Source organism: Anser anser (genome assembly GCF_964211835.1).
Source record: "Anser anser genome assembly, chromosome: 7".
Lineage (NCBI taxonomy): Eukaryota > Metazoa > Chordata > Aves > Anseriformes > Anatidae > Anser > Anser anser.
The window spans coordinates 13,129,864-13,149,941 of NC_139727.1; the positions used below are offsets into that span (position 1 = coordinate 13,129,864).

At 43.2% G+C, this 20,078-nt stretch overlaps 1 protein-coding gene across 3 annotated transcripts in view; it reads right to left on the reverse strand.

Annotated features, from left to right (window-relative positions):
- Positions 1–19,889, reverse strand: part of CCDC6 (coiled-coil domain containing 6) — a 46,685-nt gene extending 26,796 nt beyond the window's left edge. For all 3 annotated transcript variants that reach the window (XR_014587125.1, XM_083845266.1, XM_083845267.1), the window contains exons 1-2: positions 19,530–19,889; positions 409–558 (exon numbers count right to left, since the gene is read on the reverse strand). Coding sequence is in view for 2 of the 3 variants with exons in the window: in XM_083845266.1 (XP_083701392.1) it covers positions 409–558; positions 19,530–19,874 (495 nt within the window). In the remaining variant the exon portion in view is untranslated. The remainder of the gene's footprint in view (positions 1–408; positions 559–19,529) is intronic.
- Positions 19,890–20,078: the final 189 nt, after the last annotated feature.

A 20,078-nucleotide genomic window follows, 5' to 3' on the forward strand; every position in this document is an offset into this window, starting at 1 on the left:
TGCACATTTTTATATGCAAAATTTAATATTTCAGGGCTCCTTTTAAATATCATATACTCCAGGAAAAAAGAAGTGTCAGTTTCACTAACTTTTAAAATTAAATAGCAACTATTCTGTTGAACAGTTAACATTTACTTTAAGTTACATCTATTTCTTTGCATCTCTGTAAAAACTTTCCGGTTCTCAACAGTATGAATTTGGAGATGCAAACTCTACATCAATGTATTAAATAATAAAAAAAAAACCACTCACTACAGTTACTGTACTTAGCATTTATCAAGTGTCAGCTTTAAACAGCTACAACGTGACCACGTCCCTCTGGCTGCAGTCATGCTAACAAAATCAAAAGTTCAACCACCATTCGGCCCTGAGGCTCCTGGGAGAAACATCAGCAAAGGAACCACTTACCTGCATCAGTTTTCTTGAGAGCTCGTTAGTGAGAAATTCCTCTTCCTTTTCATAGTTTACTGCAAGTGTTTCTTTTTCTTTCTGCAGAGCTTGAATCTTCTTAAACAGAGTATTACTGATGAATTCCTCTTCCTGCTCTGCCCTTGCTTGCTGTGAAATAAAGACAGTTTTAAGAAAGGAAGCAAGTTTCCATGTTAAAAATTATAACTACTCTGTTCCCCTTTATATTCCCCTTCTTCTTCCCCACTTTTTCTTAAATCTTGCCCTTCCATCTTGGAGAACAGTAGGATGAATCTAATTGCTGTTATCTTTTCCAGCAGAACAGCATCTTTCTTCCTTTTTATTGCCCATCATTCCACTTTGGAAACTACACTGACGGTTTAAAGTGGCTTCTCCCAACCAAATGCATAAACTCCCCAACCTTTTAGACTTTATAAAAAGATTACTGATTCAGAGATATCAACTTCTACCTTTGTTATTCCTAAAAAGAAACAAAAAAAAACCACAAATTCTTCTCTAAATGTTCTCCAATAAGAGCTGAAGCATGGATCTGAGACTGTGCTGCATTCAGCACTGTGCCTTCTTGTCAGATCCCTTTGATTACAGCACTGTTCTCTAGGAGTCAAATAATGTGTTTATCCTTTCACGCAGATTTGCCTTGCTTCTCAGCCACAGGCAGCACAGTTCACATCATGAGGATTTCTGCTCAACCACCAGCCCAATAGGAAAACATTCTTCTACTGCTCTACAGCTCCCTCAGGAAGGGAGTGTAGGGGCAGGCGCTGAGCTCTGCTCTCTGGGGACAGCGACAGGACCCGAGGGAACGGCATGGGGCTGGGACAGGGGAGGGTCAGGCTGGGTGTCGGGGAAACGTTCTGCACCCGGAGGGTGGTCAGGCACTGGGACAGGCTCCCCAGAGCAGTGGTCACGGCACTGAACTGCTGGGGTTCAAGAAGTGTTTGGACAACGCTCTCAGAGATAGGGTCTGGTTTTGGGGTGGTCCTGTGTGGAGCCAGGAGCTGCACCCAATGTTCCCTGTGGGTCCTTTCCAACTCAGGATATTCAATGATTTGATGATTATTTCTCAGACCTGTTCCCTCACTACATACAAAATCAACTTAAAAAAAAAAACACGCATGCAGTAGTTTTACCCTGAGGATTTCCAAATTTCATATGAGGAGAGCTCTGTTGGAAATCTTCCCCATGAAGAAATCACTAGAGAAGACAATTTCCTTTTCAGCTCTCCTAGAGTACCTAGGCACTGCTACAAAGAAAGGCAGCTCACTAGCACTGCAATTCAGATGTTTCTTTTTCTTTTCTTTCCTTTTTTTTTTTATTGTAGACTTTAGAAACTTCATAAATGGAATAAAGAAGTTCTCTTGAAAGTCTGCTCTGATAGAGCACAAAGGGTATTTCATATGTGCAAATGAAAGGTTGCAGCTACAGAGGGGTGAAGCCAACTCCTGATTCCACAATCAAAGGACAACCAGCCTGAAACAACACGATGACAAAAACAGAGAATTCCCAAGCCCCAACTTTTATTAAATGAGACCACGTAATGTTAAGGAATATTTTCACTCCCTACAATTAAATCCACATCACCTGAACTGCAGATGTGTGATTTGCCCTGATTCTAATGAAGTTGAATGTATCTGAAATAGAACACAGGTTATAGCTAGCAATACATAAAGATTCACTAGGTTTTACTGCGGTAAAATTTGAGAGAGAAAAATTTAAGAAGTAACAAAAAGCATAACTGGAGTTTTACTGAAAGTTTAACTTCCATAATCTTCTGCCCAAAACGTGCCAGAATAACCATCTCTTTATACATACGGCACAATGGAAGGCACTTAAAGGATTTCATTGTGCCAGTGATCTTTTAGCCGTAATGATGTATTCCCTAATATTCCAAGAGGCAATTACTTAAGCAGAGACACGTTCCATGCCAACAAGAAAAGTTCCTTAAAGAACGTAACTGTCTTTAAAGCTGGCGGAACAATAGGGACAATGTAAATATCCTCATCGTATCTCCAGTATCATAAAACCTAGAGCAATAATTTGGAAACTTATCAGTTGAGTCCTCCCTCCGTCTTTCTCTTCACATCCTCATCACTGCTTTCTTGAGTCTTCTCCCATCTCTACTGCTTTTGTGTCTTGGCCCTTCTCATTATCTGCTACCAGTTCCCCTCTCCCTTGGCACAAACCCAAGTTGAGGGAGGGGAGAAAAAAAAAAGAAAAAGAAAAAAAAGATCTGGCTTAGTTTATTAGCTTAGGTCCTGCACAGCACCTCCTTGCTAATGCTCTAATGTTACTGCATCTCACTGGCAGAGAACCACTACTCCAGCACGTTTGGCATCGGTAGCATCACTTGTCACATCAGGACAATATATGGATGCCCAGAAGGTTTGAAGAAATACTGAAGTGTCAGCTTTTAAATTTTTATGTCTCAGAACTCTACAACACAAGGAATCTAATATTTCAATAACACTATCACTTTCTAAATGTGGCTTTACTTTGAGCTACTAACATCTTATGTCTTCAGAGAAATGTCAGAACAGAGTAAACAAGTCAAATTGCAAGGGTTCATTGTCCTCAAATCGTTAAAATTCATTTGTTCTGTTCCAAAACCATCTCCTCCATTGTCTTCACTACACAGGATTTCTACTGGTGTCTGCTTTTCAATGGTTCAAAGACAACAAAACCGAGAAAGACAGACCAGGCATACCTAAAATTAAATTAGAAATCACTGGGTTCTAAAATAAAGAGGCAAGGTACTTCTACTTAGGTTTCTGTTCATTTCTAACTTGTACCAGTTTGCTCTGCACCCATCTAAAGCTCTGACATGAGAGCACTGCAGCACTGACCTGAAGAGCAGCACCCCGTAGCCAGATGCTGGTGGCACATTAATGTTGGGTGCTTAGGTCAGCATGCCCGGGAGCTGCCAGCATCCCTACCCAGCCCTGGGCAAACAGCTCTGCCCCTCCTCGGCGCCTGCACTGGAGCTGAGGCGAGCAGGCGATGGGCCAGAGCAGGCAGGAGGAGACACCCAAGCAGTCATCCTTTCCTCTCCTCCTCCCATTTTTCTTTCCGGGATCAGCTTCCTAAACTGGCTTACCACACAGGCAGAGCTCTGGCACGGGGCCATAAGGACCGAAGGGCCACACGTTCGGCCTGGGGAGGCTGCTCGGGAACAACCCCGCTGCCCACACTGCGTAGGACACCGGCTTGATTCAGGTGGCTCAAAAGAAAAGCTGAATAGGATTACATCTGCCTCCAGCACACCAGAAACATATTCCTCAGCTAAACAAACAGGAAGCCTATAAATCCAAACAGGATCTGTAAATTCCAGATATCCATACATCAAATGTAATACAATGAACGTCCACTGAAATTACCCGATGGTCAGCAATTTCAACACAAACTATTAAGTCCAAAAAAAAAAATAATGCTACAGTTATGAGACTGGGTATAAAAAACACATGAAGTGTTACCACATTTCTTCTAAATCTGCATACTTCCATTCTGATTCTTTCCCTTTATCGTGTTAATCATTACACTGGAGATAGTTTGACTATCTTAAATGATAAAATTATTCATGTTTATCTTAATAATGCCTGAAATCTTGAAACTATTACTCATTTAGCCCACAGTCAAGCTGATGTTTCAAGGCAGTAAAAAGTGTTTTTCATCCTATTTCCTGCACAGACTGTCACTGCGATATTTTTCTGGACATATATATACACTGTGTTTCCATACAAACAATCTGCCTCATTATTAAGTATCTGCATTTGAAAAGAGGCTCTGATAGGATCTGCAGAAAATGAGAAAGGGTGAGGAAATCAGAGACAGTGGGTCTGTCAAGGTACAGAGTTCGTGGTTCCTGTTACTCATATTACATTCAACATCCACAAACAACAATTCACTTCATTCTGTATACCAGATTACAAAACAAATTGCTGAGACCCTGAGTGATATAAAATGATAACACCGTCTCAGTCAGTCTCTGGAAACCTGAAACGAGCAATGTGCTTCCAGCACAGATTTCCTGCAGAAACACAGCCACAGCCACCTGTCCCCGTGTCTCAAACTCACAGGACTGCACAGGCACACCCACTGAGGAAAAACCTGTAACTACTGTGGTCGAAAACATAAAGGTCAAAGACTATCATGTTATTTTGCAAGAAATAAAGGATGAAGAGGGGATTTTAAAACGCTCTTATGCACATGAAATGCATAGAAATTCTTGTATTTTTTTAAGATTTTTTTTTCCATTTCTATTGCAATAGAATGGGACATCCTGATTACTAGTAGAGCTGATGTGTGTTGTAAAAAAAAAAACAAACACGTCCTTGTGAGTTTACAACCCAATGGGCTGCTTTTTAAAAGAAAAAAGAGACATATTTCTCTTAAATTGTATATCGTAACTGAATATAGCATTGAGAAGTGAATCTCATCACAAGTTATTTTTCCACATGCTGCATGCACTAGTCTAAACTGAAAAGTTTAGGTTTAACTTATTGTTATGCTGTCGGCTTTTCCTGTAAATACATCTCTAGCAAAGTGCACGCTGCTAGATTTTCCTCTGCCCACTTGCTTCTAGTTCCTGCAGCAGTTTCTGCTTCTGGTGGGCTGCTCTCTCTCTGATCACTGTACCATATTCCAACCACAGTACCTTAATGGTGAGATTTTATGAAACAGCAAAACCCAGGCTTTCTAATGAGGCATCAGCTTTAACAAAGTCAAATAAAAATTTCAGTTATCTATGCTCCCTTCTTCTCCCAGGTTAGCTCTTCTAAAAGTTTCACAAATCTCCCCAGTACTGCAAAGAGGTAAGGAAGCAGGTTCAACAATCCAAGAGCCACTCAGTGAACGTCAATACTACGTTATCAAGGAACTGACATATGCATACTACCCTATGGATAATATAAGCCTGCAGATGGAGCTGAAGAGCAATTTAATCTGCTGGCTGTACAAAAGAAACTCAATCTTTGCTACTGAATATAGCCTGAAAAGTTGGGACAGCTTCAGAAGGGATGATCTCAGCTGCTGCGCATGTTACGCTGAACTAGAGCTGTCTCTTCAGAAAGCAGCCTGGCCCAAAGTCCTACGAGAAAACAGGAAGAGGTAAAAAGGGTGTGAAGAGCAGTAAGTCACAACAGCAGGATTTTAGAAATATAAAATTCTTGCACAAAACAAGAGCTACATTTCCCAAATCTGCTGTAGTACACACCCCTCCTCTAGCATTGCTAACTAAAGATACTGTTCTGGCCACAATTTCTGGCACCAGTTTAAAATATGGAAAACTCTTGGTCTACAAATGAAATAAATATTCCAGTGAACTGATACTGTTCCCTTACAGGGGAACTTTTACGCTGCAGCTCTCCCGGGCAAGAGCTGTTTTTTCCTACAAATCCTCCGGCAGCACCTGAAACAACCACGCTGCACACCCTGCCCATTTCAGACAAGGAGAAATACAAACCACTGCAACCAACGTCCTAGGGAAAGGCAATTCTCAGGAACACGAAACAAAAATCAGCTCAGAAACCAAGGCTTACACCACTACACACTACTGTGACCGCCCAGCAGCAAGCTGTGGGGCTGAAGGACAATGAAGGTCTGCTGAAGTCCACATGTGCTGTGGGGGCAGCTTTGCACCCACAGCCAGGCACTTTCTTCAGTCTGGTGGCCTGTCTGCAGAGCAAAGAGTGAACGCTCCTGCGGTTACAGTGGTGAGCTGGCATTCAAGCTCTGGGTTCGATTCGTAGTGTGATTTCCTGTTCAATCTAGGGCAACCCCCAGGGTCACTTCCTCACTTCTGACATACAAGTATGTTCTTTCTTTTTACTTTCTTTCTTCTTCTTTTCTTTTAAGATTTTTTCCTTTTCCCTTCTTTAAGAGGAATTTTCAGGAGTAATGGAGTTACACAAATAGCAGAGCTGCGTATCCTTATCTTTGGGCACACAGTGGAAGCCACATACTTTCGCAAAAAAAAAAAAAAAAAAAAAAAACAACCACCAAGCAGTAATGCCTTGGTATGTTTCCTTCAAAAACCCCAGGTGTTGGTCTTTTTTTTTTTTTTAAAGCACACCTGGTAGATGAGGCAGAAGGGCTTTTCATTTTAATTTTTTCTTAAACTTACAGGCATGCCACAGATGTTACTTCCAACACACACTGACAGGAGAGGAAATAAATTAATAAACCAGCACCAGACTTCAACCTACTAACTCCAACTACTCTAAAAGTTACCTATCCTGTAACATTAAAGCCACACACAGAACTGCCTCAAAATACAACTCCTATTACATTTCAGCAGGTTTGTTCTGCTGTACGAGAGGAAGATATGTAGCTTTTATTACAGTAATACAGAAATAGCTGTATGATGAGCCATTAAAGTGCTAAAATACAGTTCTTTTAATTTCTGCTTATAGTTGGCAATTCTTTCCCCCCTTCATCCCCTCCCACCCCCTTTCTAAAAGGCCAGCCAGGTTTTGGCTGGAAGCATCAAAACACTTGTGTCACAACCCCCTGCTGCTCAACTCCAGGCACAGCAAGTTTTTCACCCGATACCTACAAAGCAACCCAGCTCATTGCCTTATTCATCTCCACCAGCATAGACCACGTAGAGAAATGAGCTGAGACAAATGACTTGAGACACATTTTTCTTCCACATCAGCTTTAACTGTAATCAGATGTTTTCAGCTACACATCACCCACGCAGCCTCGTGAGAACTTCTCTCAAAAATGAAGTTACATTCAAGATACGCGTGCATGCATCTTACTGTACGGAAAGCTCTGCAAGAAACAGCACTTTAAAGGAGCCTTCAAAATTGACTACCTTCCTAAATACCGACTTGTTCAGCAGTATTCATACACACTAAATCTGTGAGCATCAGGATTACAGTAAATTGTCTGATGGTATGCAATTCCATTCCACTTCAGATCTGTAAACACTTCAAACAGCTTCTCTTTCTGCAGTTTGATGTTGACCTGCAAGAGCCTTGCACAACTGAAATATACAAGTGGTGCAAGTGCAATAAGCAAGTTATGGAAAGAGTCATTTCCTAAGCAAGAATACTTACAAATTTAATGTATTTGGTTCATTGTATACAACTTACAACAAGTTACATGTGATTATGAATTAATACAGTGTAATTCCTGAATTTATTTAAATAGTTTAAAAATAACGTAAATGCCTTTCTTCAAAACATAAAAATGGAGTCTGCTCTCTTCAAGGGAGTTTATTGTATCAAAATGCTGGCATTAAATAGTTAATAAAAGCACAGCCCTTGAAAAAGCCATTGTAACTAAGAAAATGTCAATATAGGGCCCAGAAGACGCATCAACCTTCAAATCACTTCTACTTAGTAGCTTAACCATGATTAGGCACCCTTGTGCAGGTCTTAGTGTAATTAAAGCCTAGGTGTTAATACAGCTCCCCAGAAGGAAGGTAGCTGGACTGCAGAGGCAAATTGTGTTTAAACATTTCCTACAGTGAGTGCCCAACCCTACACCACCGTAGCAGCCATACCGCCAACCAGACACACAGCTCTAGTGCCTATTTTCCTGTCACTTGCCCATCCCCAGGCAGAAGCTGGGAGCTCCCAGCCACTGTTGCCTCCGGCACACAAGCCCTGTAACGTGAGGTAGCAGCAGCTACGGGCCGAGACAGGAATGCCCCAGCAGGAAAAGACAATCCAGCCCATAGGCCTTTGCGAGTGGCTCCATCTCACCGAGCCGTTTCCCCGCCTCAGCGCTGCCCACGCACACAAGGTGTGACTGCACCGCGCTTCCCGCACGCTCCACAGCGGCGCACTTCCCATGTGCATGCGTGTCGAGGTACTCCAAAATACAGGCAAGATGAGATGCTCCTCGGTGCTGCGTGCGCACACAAAGTCAAGAGGGCCACTGAACCGGAGCCTGGCATCTCTCTATTAAACCTTCACCAAAGAGTAGTTGAAAGGTTTTTGTGTTACTCTTTGGCGTCCACTGCTGCTGCTGCTTACTGGTCAACTCGTCGGTAATCTTGTGCTGTAAATAGCTCGCTAGTTAATCAATAAGTGCAAAACAAATAGAATACAGAAGCACGTGGAACAGGTTTTTCTTTTGTTCAGCCTCAGTCTAAAAGCTGCTGAAAAATGAAATAAAGATGCAGGCATATATGGGTACACAGATATACACATAGCTGCATTTGTAGCTTCATGTTAAGTTTGCCTGACTTTTTGACAACACAGCCCTCTGGATGTGAAAGAGGGGAAAAAAGATCAAACTGCATATAGCAACTCTTGTAGCATATACTGGTGAGGTTTTTGTTTAAGTTCTCTGTGGTGTTTTTTTTTTTTTTTATATAAAAACTTATATTCCATGGCTACAGGATCACTAGAACCATCACCCTTCTTTAGAAATGTTGTGACTTTATGATTGATTTGCATCTAAAACACTCCAGTTCAATGCAATCCAATTGCATTGGGCTACTTAGAAACCAATAATCAATACCAGCTTAAAACCCAGCAACACCACCACTCGGCAGGAGAATCTGCAAGAAATGCAGTCCTGCTGCAAATCAGTCCAGATTACTCTGTAATATCAGATGTCTAAAGCACAAAAAATATAATTAGCACTGTTTCTTAAGCTAATATATTCTAAGTACTATTTTACCTCTTCTTCCCTCACTGATAAATCACATTTTGTCTTTAAATGTAGGCACATAGTAATTACAAAATACGCTGCCTTGGTTTGACCAACTAGCAAACTCAGTATTGCATGCTCACAAAGTTTCGGAGGAGGAAAAAAAGATTCAAAAGAACAAAAAAGAAAAGAAAAATAAGAAAACAGAAGAATAACTACTAGGTGACTAATTTACTGAACAGCCTCTTTTCACATAGGTATCTATGCCTGTGCCAGGGGGCACTGACCTGTGTTTTAAAACAAAAAACTTTTTGCAACCACAGCAAGCTTTTGCTAAAAGCATCTATCCCGTCACAACTGTTTTTCTTTGCAGACAGAGGAGTGCAAATTCAGGCAGAGAGGAGAGAGAGGTTGACCACCCAAGGCATCTTCATGAAAGCCCTACTTCCCTTTACACAGCTCAGGTAAACCACAGCAAGCATGTGCATATAAAACTCTTGCTCTTCTTCACGAGAGGAGACAACAGCCCAAGCATTACCCCGTTACACCCCATGCTTCTAGGCAGAACGTGTTGGATCACTGATGCAGTGCCTCCACAACTTTCTTAAAAACACATTTTTTTTTAAATGTCTCGTTTCAATACAACACAGATAATCGTCAGGGATGGCAATGTTTTCACCCCACTAGCAAGGCATGCCTAGTCACTCAACAGAACTAGCCTGCTAAGAGCGCTCCTTTAAAAAAAACCCTTATTTCCTCCCTCACACTTTGGTTTTCTGGAAAAGCACTTGTCATCTTGTTCCTGATGTTCATCACACCTTGTTCCAAGCCAGTTCAGTTATGAAGCTCCCAAGGCACCATCCGTCCCAATGTTAATGCGTATTAGCTCTAATTCCATCAGAGCAAACAAGTGTTTCCACTTATGATTCTCTACAAGTCAGTAAATGGAGATTTTTTTCCCTACAGTTCAGACCTCTTATCATACATACCACAATATTCTGAAGTGCAATCACTTTTCTGGCTTTCAAGACAAGAAACATGTCTGTTACATTTGCAGAAGACAATGAGGAAAACGAAAGATCCACATCCTTCTGTTCTGTCTCTCTACGAGCAGAAGTTTGCAGGATATGGGGAAATACAATAATCCCTGACTATTCACTCCAAAAAGAACTGGAAAAGTAGGTCTAAGACTGAGAAGTAACCACACACACACAAAAAAAAAACAGGAAATGTCTACCAACCTTTCCACCTGTGGAGCAAGAACTTTCAGGTAAATATCTCGATTTTCAAAGAAAAGGGAGGTTATTACAGACCTTCATCTCAGGTTGAATTTACTCTTCAGGAGACAACTCTCTGGACGTGTCCACTCTACTGATTCTGTCACTACTTTAGGGTCTATGAGGGCAGGGTTTTGCCTATGAATCAGTTCCTGGCAACACTAGCTGGAGAAAAATGGTACTCTTCATTTGTCACGGGTGTGCAAAATACATACTGCTTGAAGCTCTTGGAAAAGCACTGACAAAAAAATCCATTTGGCAAAATTCTTAGTAACTGCTTTTGCTGTTTATTTGGAAGTGCAGGGAAACAAAGTGGCAACTGCACCACTATAGGAAAAAAAAAAAAAGAAACACTTTTCCAACATAATCTGCTGAAAGTAGAAATTAAACTGTAAGGAACAGAAACTTGGTACTACAGTGCATTAAACATCAGACTTTATCACTTCTGACTTGATAAGAATCATTTATACTTTTATTCAGGACTGAACGGTATCATTGTAGGATTGCTTTTTTTTTAATCTATGTGGTAGGAGTTTTAAATATCATGATTAGCATCCACAACAATAAAGGAATTAAAAACCCCCTAAGCTCTACAGACATAAGCAGAAACATCACATTCCGAGGCAGTTTAAAGAATTAAAACATCTGACCAAAGTTTACAGATAGCTGAAACTGCCAGGACACTCATCTACAGCACAGCTGAGGAGATGCATATCTACCTCCTAAAGCTTACCCCAAACCAAAAAGCAGACCAAGTGCAATATTAACACACGGAAGATGAAAATTTTAAGCAGCTATATTCAGAGTTGAAGGGAAAGAAAAGGCCTTAGGCTAAGAGTTTCTCCCTCAATTAGAGTATCAACTGGAGGAATGCCCTCTTTCCAGGAACCAAGTCGCAGCAATGGAAGACAGGAAGGGACACACAGCTCCCAGGGACTGAAATAACTGTCACTACAGGCATCAGGTAGCATGCAATGTCTGCGTTTTAAACAGACAAGTTGAAAAAATACAGATGTAAATATCACAATTAAAAAATGATTTGATATTTCTGCAAATAATTTGCTTCAATTTTAATCAAGGAATCCTTACAACTCACAGATGTGAAATCTGCACATCTGCAACTTCTGCTACAGTTTCCAACTTAGACATTTCATATTTTACTTTGGAATAGTTTACCTCAACTGTCTTGCCTTCACTTTTACTTCTTTCTTCCATCCCATGTATTCAGCAGGACCATAATGGTCCATCTTACAAAACTAAGACATCTCTCTACTCAGACAGCAGCACTCGACTGACAAAGTAGAACCTGAGATCTTCCTTTCTGGATGTCCCCAGGCTGCTGTGTTAGAAGCAAAACATCACAGCAATGTTTTCTGTTACTGATCCATAGGAATTTGTTTTGTATTTCATTTTCTGCCTCTTCTAGAGCATGTCTTCACCTCTTACATTCATTCTGCTTGGATCCCAAAACTTGTGCAAAATTCAGTTTGTACATTTTGTCCCTATCATTCTCCTCCTCCAGGTTTTTTTTTTTTTTAAGGAGGACGACAAAAAAGGATTCACCCCTTGCTCTGCTGCTAAATTCAGCAACTTCCTCCTACCCCCAAGCATAAAAAAGAGCAGCAAAGCAACTGTTTCTCTCTGCTGCTTTTAACAGGCTATGCTGAAATACATCAGATGCCTACCGCTGACAACGTTTGCTCCTTTGGAGGAGCACTGCCTCGTTCTTCACTGCACACTGCAAGAACAGCTCATGAGAAACCAGCACTACGTCCGCCCGCAGCACCCCCTGCGCAGAGCTCCCTGACCAGCCCTGTCTGCAGCAGTGCAGAGTCACCCTTCCAAGCATTTTATGGTCTTCCTGTTTCCACCAAAGAGTACCTTATGGGATGCAGTGCGGTAACAAAATCTGTCGCTGAAATCATGAGCAGTTGTGTAAGACTGCTTAACACACCTGTGCTGCACACAGTTCTATCTCCTCACGTACTACAAGGAGTTTTAGCATTACAAGCCCATAGAGGAAAATACATCCCATACATACCAACACTTAGGACTAAGAGCCTAGAAAATAACTTCAATATTAACTGAAGTCAGTATCAACAGTAGAAGGAGACTACCAACTAGTTGTTTACCAACAAGGAAAATGAATTAACACATGCAAGAAAACCAAAGATCACGTAACTGCTCTAAAAGTCAGCTTTTCTTCATCCTTCAAAATCAGCAATAAAAATCAAAAGCTCCATCACACTCAAAGCCTCAACTAAAATGAAGTACTGAACATTCGGGATTTGGAAATTATTCTGCAGTCTTGCCTATACCAGCTTTTCAAAGTGGGATTAGCAACAGGGCTAGAACCTCTAAAGAAGCCTGATGTTTTACTCTAGCATCCAAAGCAACAGATGTGTTGTGCACAGGAATTACTTTTTCTTCGGTCAAAGTAAACCCGTTAGGGGAGCAATGCAGAAGAAACTAAAACAACCCTCTCCATCAAAATGTTAAGTCACTGGAGATATACTAAGGAAGAAGGGCCATTAGTGTCAGTAAATGTTCAAACCTGACACTAAATGGCATTCTTAAAATAAAAACTCGCTACAAACCAGCCTGACGCACAATTCAAGACCACTTTGATGAGAAAGTTCATCTAAGAGAAAAGCAAAACGACTTCACATACAGAACAGCAAGCCTAGAGAAACACCAAGAACTTTGCGTTATTAAGAATTCCCAAATGTACTCTGAAATACCGGTTCTCATTTCACTTCCAGCCCCAAATTAATTCAGAACAATATGCCAATATTGACTGAAGACATGCCACCATTATTAAACACAGCAATACCAATAAAGTCACAGACAAAGGAGTAGAAGTGTTGTGCAACCTTTCAAGGCAAGCAAGACACAGATGGTTATCAGAGTTGGGTATCAACCCAATGGCAGTACTGAAAACAAATTCATTTACTATATAAAGGACAAAAACATTAAGAGAGTAATTCAGCGTGGTTTTTATAGGGAACAAGTTCTGGCAAATAAGCACAGATTCATCTTTCAGCCAAGGACTTTTTGTAATAAAGATAACCACAAAGGTGTAGGGCATGTCCATGGCACCCATAAGACTTTCTGATTTAGTAATACATGCCATACCATATTTAAAATAGCAGTAAAATAATCGAAGTATACAGCTGGAATTCCAAAGCAGCTTACAGATCTGAAAAATACTTGTCAGTAGGAAATTTCCAATGCAATTTCACACCAACATGTACTAAGCACAATGTTGATCAAAACATTTAGTGTGCATTGTTATTCAGTAAAGTCCCCAGCAGAGACAGCTCACCTTCACTGCTGCAAATAGCATTGGTAAAATTGATATGGGGGAAAAAAACTCATTGGGGTTGCTTGTACTGAGAAGAGATCCTCACGAAAGTCAAGAACAAGGGAAAATACCCTTCCCCAGACTATGGTTCCACAGTTACTAGCACCAAACCAAGAACTAGCGGGCAACCCAGCACTACAAGCCAGGTCTGGAAAAGGCACGCGTGTGCTGCTGCAGCTCTGCCAAATTAGCCAGAGCGCACAACGCTAAGCTCACAGAGAAAGACCAATGATACCAGATAAAAAAAATAAAGCTTATCCATTCCAAATTAAGCTCTCAGAAACATCTGGATAAACTTGAAGCAAGAAAATGTGTTTAGACAAGACAGTGCATCATTTAGCCACAGCGTTTTTGATCCAGCACATTAGAGTTCCAGCATCTCAGAGCTTGAGAGCTTCTTTCAGTTGTCAAAGTAAAGTAGAAGACATCTGTTGAAGCCTGTATCTTTGTAAAACTCATTAACCAAGCCACAAGGCACTGCAAGAACATAATGGCTCAACGAGGAAGGCTTTGACTAGGAGCACTCAAACAGGACACTCAGATTCTTCATCTCAGAGACTTATTTACAACCAAATACTCTTCCCAAAGACACTTTTCAATAAGAGTTACAAGATCTGATACGGGAACTACTCAGAAACACATGAAGATGTGGCAGAAATCCCAGCAGGTGAGGCAGCAACCCTCTGAAGCCTCAAGACTCCTGAAAGAGCAAGCGGCTGTGTTCAGTGCTCGTGTTCACTATTTGAATCAAGTCCTGCCGAGGACAGAAACTATTTTTTTTTTTTAGTTTGCTTTTTAACCAGTACTGAAGAAGTCCTACAGCACAGACAAACAGTGACGTGCTGTTACCACCACTACAGTTATTTTTCCCCGGGACTTCAATATGCCAGAGGCCATACCCAAGTACCAAAGGGAAGCAGATGATAATACACCTTCCTACTGTTAGTTTGTCAGCAGTGCAGCAAATAGCACTGCTTTTATCATGTTAACCTAAGGGCCAAAAACATTAAGTCCATTATTAAGCTTCTTTCTTCCTTTCCAGACATTCTGTAGAAGATCATTAGAAACTTCTTGAGAATAAGGCAAACATAAAATTAAAATACAAGGCAGTCATTACCTACATCTGCTCTTCCTGAAAAGTTGTGCATGAAGTTACACTGTGTATGAACTTGCTAATCTTTGCAAAAATGCTGTCTTTACTCTATAAAGCAGGTAAACAAAACATTTCTAAAATAAGGTATTTGAGAAAGATTTTTAGTCTGACTACAAACCAGAATTGAACCAGTTGGATACTGGAGCTCCAAAGACATTTCTTACACCAACAGAAGACACCACAAAACAGCAGACCCATCTCTTTCACACATGCAAGACCTACTTTAAAATCGAGAGTAAATGATAAACTTACAGGCACCTCTTTTAAAACATTAATCTCTTCACTTTCTTGATCCACTTTGTACCTTTGTACCTACTAATTGATTTCTCCCATTGATCCCTCTGCCCTTAACTAAGCGCCTTTCAAAGGTTCGTGTTTTCAGTCAGTTAGCCTGTTCCGCCCTTTCTCCTGCTGTTCATGTTCATAGTCTGCACTGGAACAGGTGCTCTGCTCTGAAACGCTGATGCAAACTCCACGATTGGAAAAAGCTGTTAAAAAGCAATTTGTGCAGAGGATTTTCAGCACTCTATCACACCCATTAACCTCCCCAAACTACCTATCCAGGCTGACATTTTCCATGAAGAGCCGTGGCAGCAGATCGCAAACACACACACATCCCACCACACACTTCCTTGAGAACAAACTGCTAAAATTGTATTTATTTCCAGCGTCTAACTCTGGTTGTTTACTGAGAAAACTGTAACAACTCTACAGTACCACACAGGATTTTGCCAATCTGTAAGTCACTGGAAGCCTGTTTGTTTTCAGGAGATGTCTGTTATGGGAAACAACAAATTTCTTCAGAATTTGTGACTACAAGCAAGGAAATGAGAGCTGAGTAAGCCTTTCTCTTCCATTGTTTCTCCCAGCTGGCAGAAGCCTGTTCACATCGCTTTGCAGAAATGCAAAGGAGAAGGAAAAGCCAGGAGATCCAACTGCCCTCTGCTAACACCCAGAGAACAGCAACAGCCAAGCTCACACCTGAGGTGCAGGTTTAGCTGCAGAGGTTACTTATGCTGTCAGCAGTTTGGATCAGTCTGTTTCATCCCAACTGATGCTCCTTTGGGCATCTACGCACCCCCACAACGTGGGACTTTTAGGAGTCTTTCCTTCCCTGCAAAGCAAACTGGGGAAAAAATGAGAAGCCATTCTTTAAAACCTACATTACAAACTGCTGTATCAGGCACTCTGGAGTGGGAACATTTTCACATTAAGGCTGCTCAAGTACACGATATCAGTTAGATAGAAAATAATGGAATAAGGCTTATTCTACTTTCTTTCTCTAACGCTACAGGAGATGCCTGACTTTAAGAGGCCAATCCACGTGAGTTAAATTGCTGAATCTAACAACCAAGGGTAAGCATGTATGTACCTGTAGGAACGAGAGACCGAAACTGGTTTTGTTATCAAAAGCAGCCTGCTTTTATGAGGCCTGTCAATTCAGAACAATAACCAAGAAAAACAAAATGCTTCACTATCAATTAAAGGCTACATGGCTTTCTGTGAAATAGGTCGACTTTGTAACATCAAACACTGAAAAGTGGAAAAAAACAGCTAGAAGTCCAAGTTCTATCAACTTCAAAAGAAACTTCCTGATGGAGACATGCATGCACCCAGCTCCTAGCTGAAGTTCTTCAGCTTCTGTGACAGGCAACAATTCAATGGGTTGGAAAGCTGTCATTCCCCCACCCAGTTTTTAATGTACTTTTATTTCACTAGAGAAGTTGTGCTGTCCCACACTTAGCCCACTAAACATGACATTTCCTTGCAGACCTTTCTCACCAAGAAATAAAGGAAGTTCACACAGGAACTCCACTTGTCGTACCGCAGCGCTATAACCAAAAGTAACTACTTAATATCACAAATATGTAGCTTTTAAGATTTTCAAATGCACATTTTTTTCCCAACCTAAGCACCCACCATCCTGTCTGTTTCCTGAAAAGAATCTTGCAGAAACATCATGCGATCATATAATTAAAGATTGCTAAACGTGTACGAAGGGAACTGTCTTCAAACAGCTCAAGGGATCTCAGTTATTTCTTTCCAGTACTTGCTCTTGCACTACTAGATACTACTTCTAATTTACGCAGCTCTCACCACACATTGCCTCCCCCGTGTTTAGTTACCAATAACAGCGGATCGATTAAAGTTATCATGTATATTTATTTAATTTCACAGCCTTGCACATGACCAACAGCATAATTTCATTTCCATCTCAGGCTACTGGAAAGAGCAGAGCTTGCACAGCGTTATGGAAGTACACCTCGTCCAAGCTCGTTTTACAGACCCCAGTATTAAACCAGTATTTGTTTTTACACATTTTAGAGGAGAGTTCATACAAAGTTAGTGAGCGTGCAAGCCTGCCAAGCCAACACCTTTTCTCAGACAGTTTTCCAAGCACAACTACTTAACATAGGTCCCCTGCATTGAACACTTATTTTCAACCCTATGATGCAAGGACTAACTACAACACAGAACTATCAGCAACCTGCTAAGTAATTCCCAAACTGTACACATTCATATATAACATGTACACCAATAATACCACGCACAGACACAGGAACAAAAAAGATGTCCTATTAAGGTTGGACTAGATGATCTTAGAGGTCTTTTCCGGACTGGATGATTCTGATTCTGTGTTAACATATTCAGCAGTACAGGTGCAAGAGGAAGGAGGAAAAAGACCACTTTCTACTTGGTAAAGCTTAAAGGGAAAATATTCAAAACCATTAAAGAGAACGGAGGGAACTAAGGAAAGTTTAGTGTCCCTGCAGCACTAGCATGGCCAAGTTCAAGCAAAGGGACAGCAAAGGGCTCAGGGATGAAGAGCTTCATGGCTAGAAGGGTCACCTTCACCTACAGCACACAAGTTTAGTCATTTCACCTGCTATTTCAGCTACCTGTCGGTTTTATCTGCGCTTCACGGCTCATCCGTAGCAAATGATAAAAATCAAAGCTGATTCGTGACATTACAGTGCCTACAGCAGGAAGCTGGCGTGCCACAGCCCTGCCCGCATGGCTCTCCTCTAGGAGCAGGAGCTGGGTTGTGGGAGTAAATTGACAAAGGTTTAGAATCACAATGAAGAAAATCAGAAAACTTTGCATTTAACTACATTTACATGCAAATGGCACACATTTCTGTGTTCCAACACAGCTCATCTCCAACCACTTTCATACTTAGAGCAACACGACAAAGTATTTTGACTGCAAACGTGTTTACATTAAGGACTATGTAAACCACAGCACAGAGTCTTGGTGGCCTGAAAATAAAAAATTGTTTTGCATTCATTATTTTGCTGCTTGCTGAATGAGAAGTGGCTTACTTAGCTGTGCACACAGTTTAGCATACCAAAGAGAGAGTGTCTGCTGAAGATGCTGGTTTTCTAGACAGCCCACAGGTTGCTATAAAGGTCTAACACTTTTTCTCTCTTTAGCCAGGATGTCAGAAAAGATGCAGTTTTAGATTTAAGAAAAATACTTCATTTTTGTCAACTGAAATCTGATGAAAACGTGAGGTAATAAGTCCCCAGGAAAGCACCAAAACAACCTTAAGTCACAGGAACACTTTTTCAACTTGTTTACAAACAATAACACACCTACCAGGGGTTCAGAAAGATGCTGTCTTTCTAACAGGCAAAGAGAAAATGTCTGACTGACAAGATGTCTTAGCCCCTTCCAGCATTAGAAGGCACTCCGCTGCTACCTAATTAAGACACATTCTCTACTCGTAAAGTATTAACAAAGCACGCGTTTCCCCGACTGGCACTATATTTGTCATCCGTGAATAAATTACTTCTGTATTGTATTTCATGCACTCTTCCGGCCCACATCCTGCTAGAAGCTGAATGCTTACTACGGGGACCAGATGCGAGGTTTGCCTAGATAAGCTCCAGATCCCATTCCTTTGCTAGATATATCAACAGTGAAAACCTGATTATCAATAGGATAGCTGATATGCTTGCAAGAAAGCATTCCCTGTGAAAAATCAGGGAAGAAAAAGACACACACGCAGGTGGGCTGGAGAGCCTTCCAGGGCACCCCTGTGCAGGCCGGTGCCCGCAGCCACCAGCGTTACTCGGTTCGGTCCTTGGCACGTTACCCCTCTGCCCACTCACAGGCCGTGAGCACCTCAGTGAGCGCTCTGGCAGCTGAAGGAGCGCAAATACCCTGCTCCGACCCCCAAACGCCTAACTGACAGGAGGAAATGTCATATTAGCTATGTTGTGGACGTGCTTTGCTGAGGATCGATGCCTCACAGCATCGCATAAAGCGGCGTTGCAGTTTATCCTCTCAGCGCTCATAAACCAGAGCCGAGCCGGGCCAGGACAGCGCAGCGTGTCACCTGCGCTGCTTCTGAGGGACTTTCAGGGGAGTTTCTCACTAACCTCTGGGAACAGCACTGCCAGCACGGCGGCGAGCCTGGCCCAGAGCCTTTTGGCGACCAGGGCGCTCTCCTGCAGCCCCTGCCCGTCCGGCCTGCCCGCGGGGGTGTCCCTCAGGGGACAGCCCCGACCGGCGCGGGCGGAAAACCTGGGCTCGGGGAAACTCCGGGGCCGCGCCTGCCGCCCTCAGCGGGGGCCGGGTGCGGGCCGGGCCCCTCCTGCCCGCTCCCCGCTGCCCGGCCCCGGGGGCACGGCGAGGCCCGGCCCGGCCCCCGGCCCCACGGCGGCTCCCCCCCGGCGGCGGCGCCGCCCGCACTCACGATGGTGACGCTGGCCTTGCGCAGGTCGCGGTTCTCCTCCTGCAGCGCCTTGCACTTGAGCTTGTAGGTCTCCAGCTCGATCTTCAGCACCTTGTTCTCCTGCTGCAGCGAGGCCAGCCGGTTCGTCAGCTCCTCCAGCCGGAACGGCGAGATCACGATGCCGCCCGCCTTGCCGCCGCCCGCGCCCCCCGAACCGCCGCCGCCGCCAACGCCTCCTCCTCCGCCGCCGCCGCCGCCCGGCCCCGCCGCCGGGCCGCCCGCCGCCAGCGGCCCCGCCACGCCGCTCCCGCCGCCCCCGCTGCCGCCGGCGCCGTCCGTGTCGCTCTCGCTGGCGCTGTCCGCCATCGCCGCCGCTCCCCCGCCGCCGCCGCCGCCAGGCGAGCAGGGGGCGGCCCCCGCCGCGCTCCGCCGCCGCCGCCCCGTGCGCCGAGAGCGGCCGCCCCGCTCCGCCCGCGCCCGCCGCCCGCCCACAGCGCCCCCTGGCGGCCCCTGGCGGCTCCCGGCGGCCCCTGGCGGCCCGGGGGCGGCCCCCCCCGCTCGCGCCTCCGC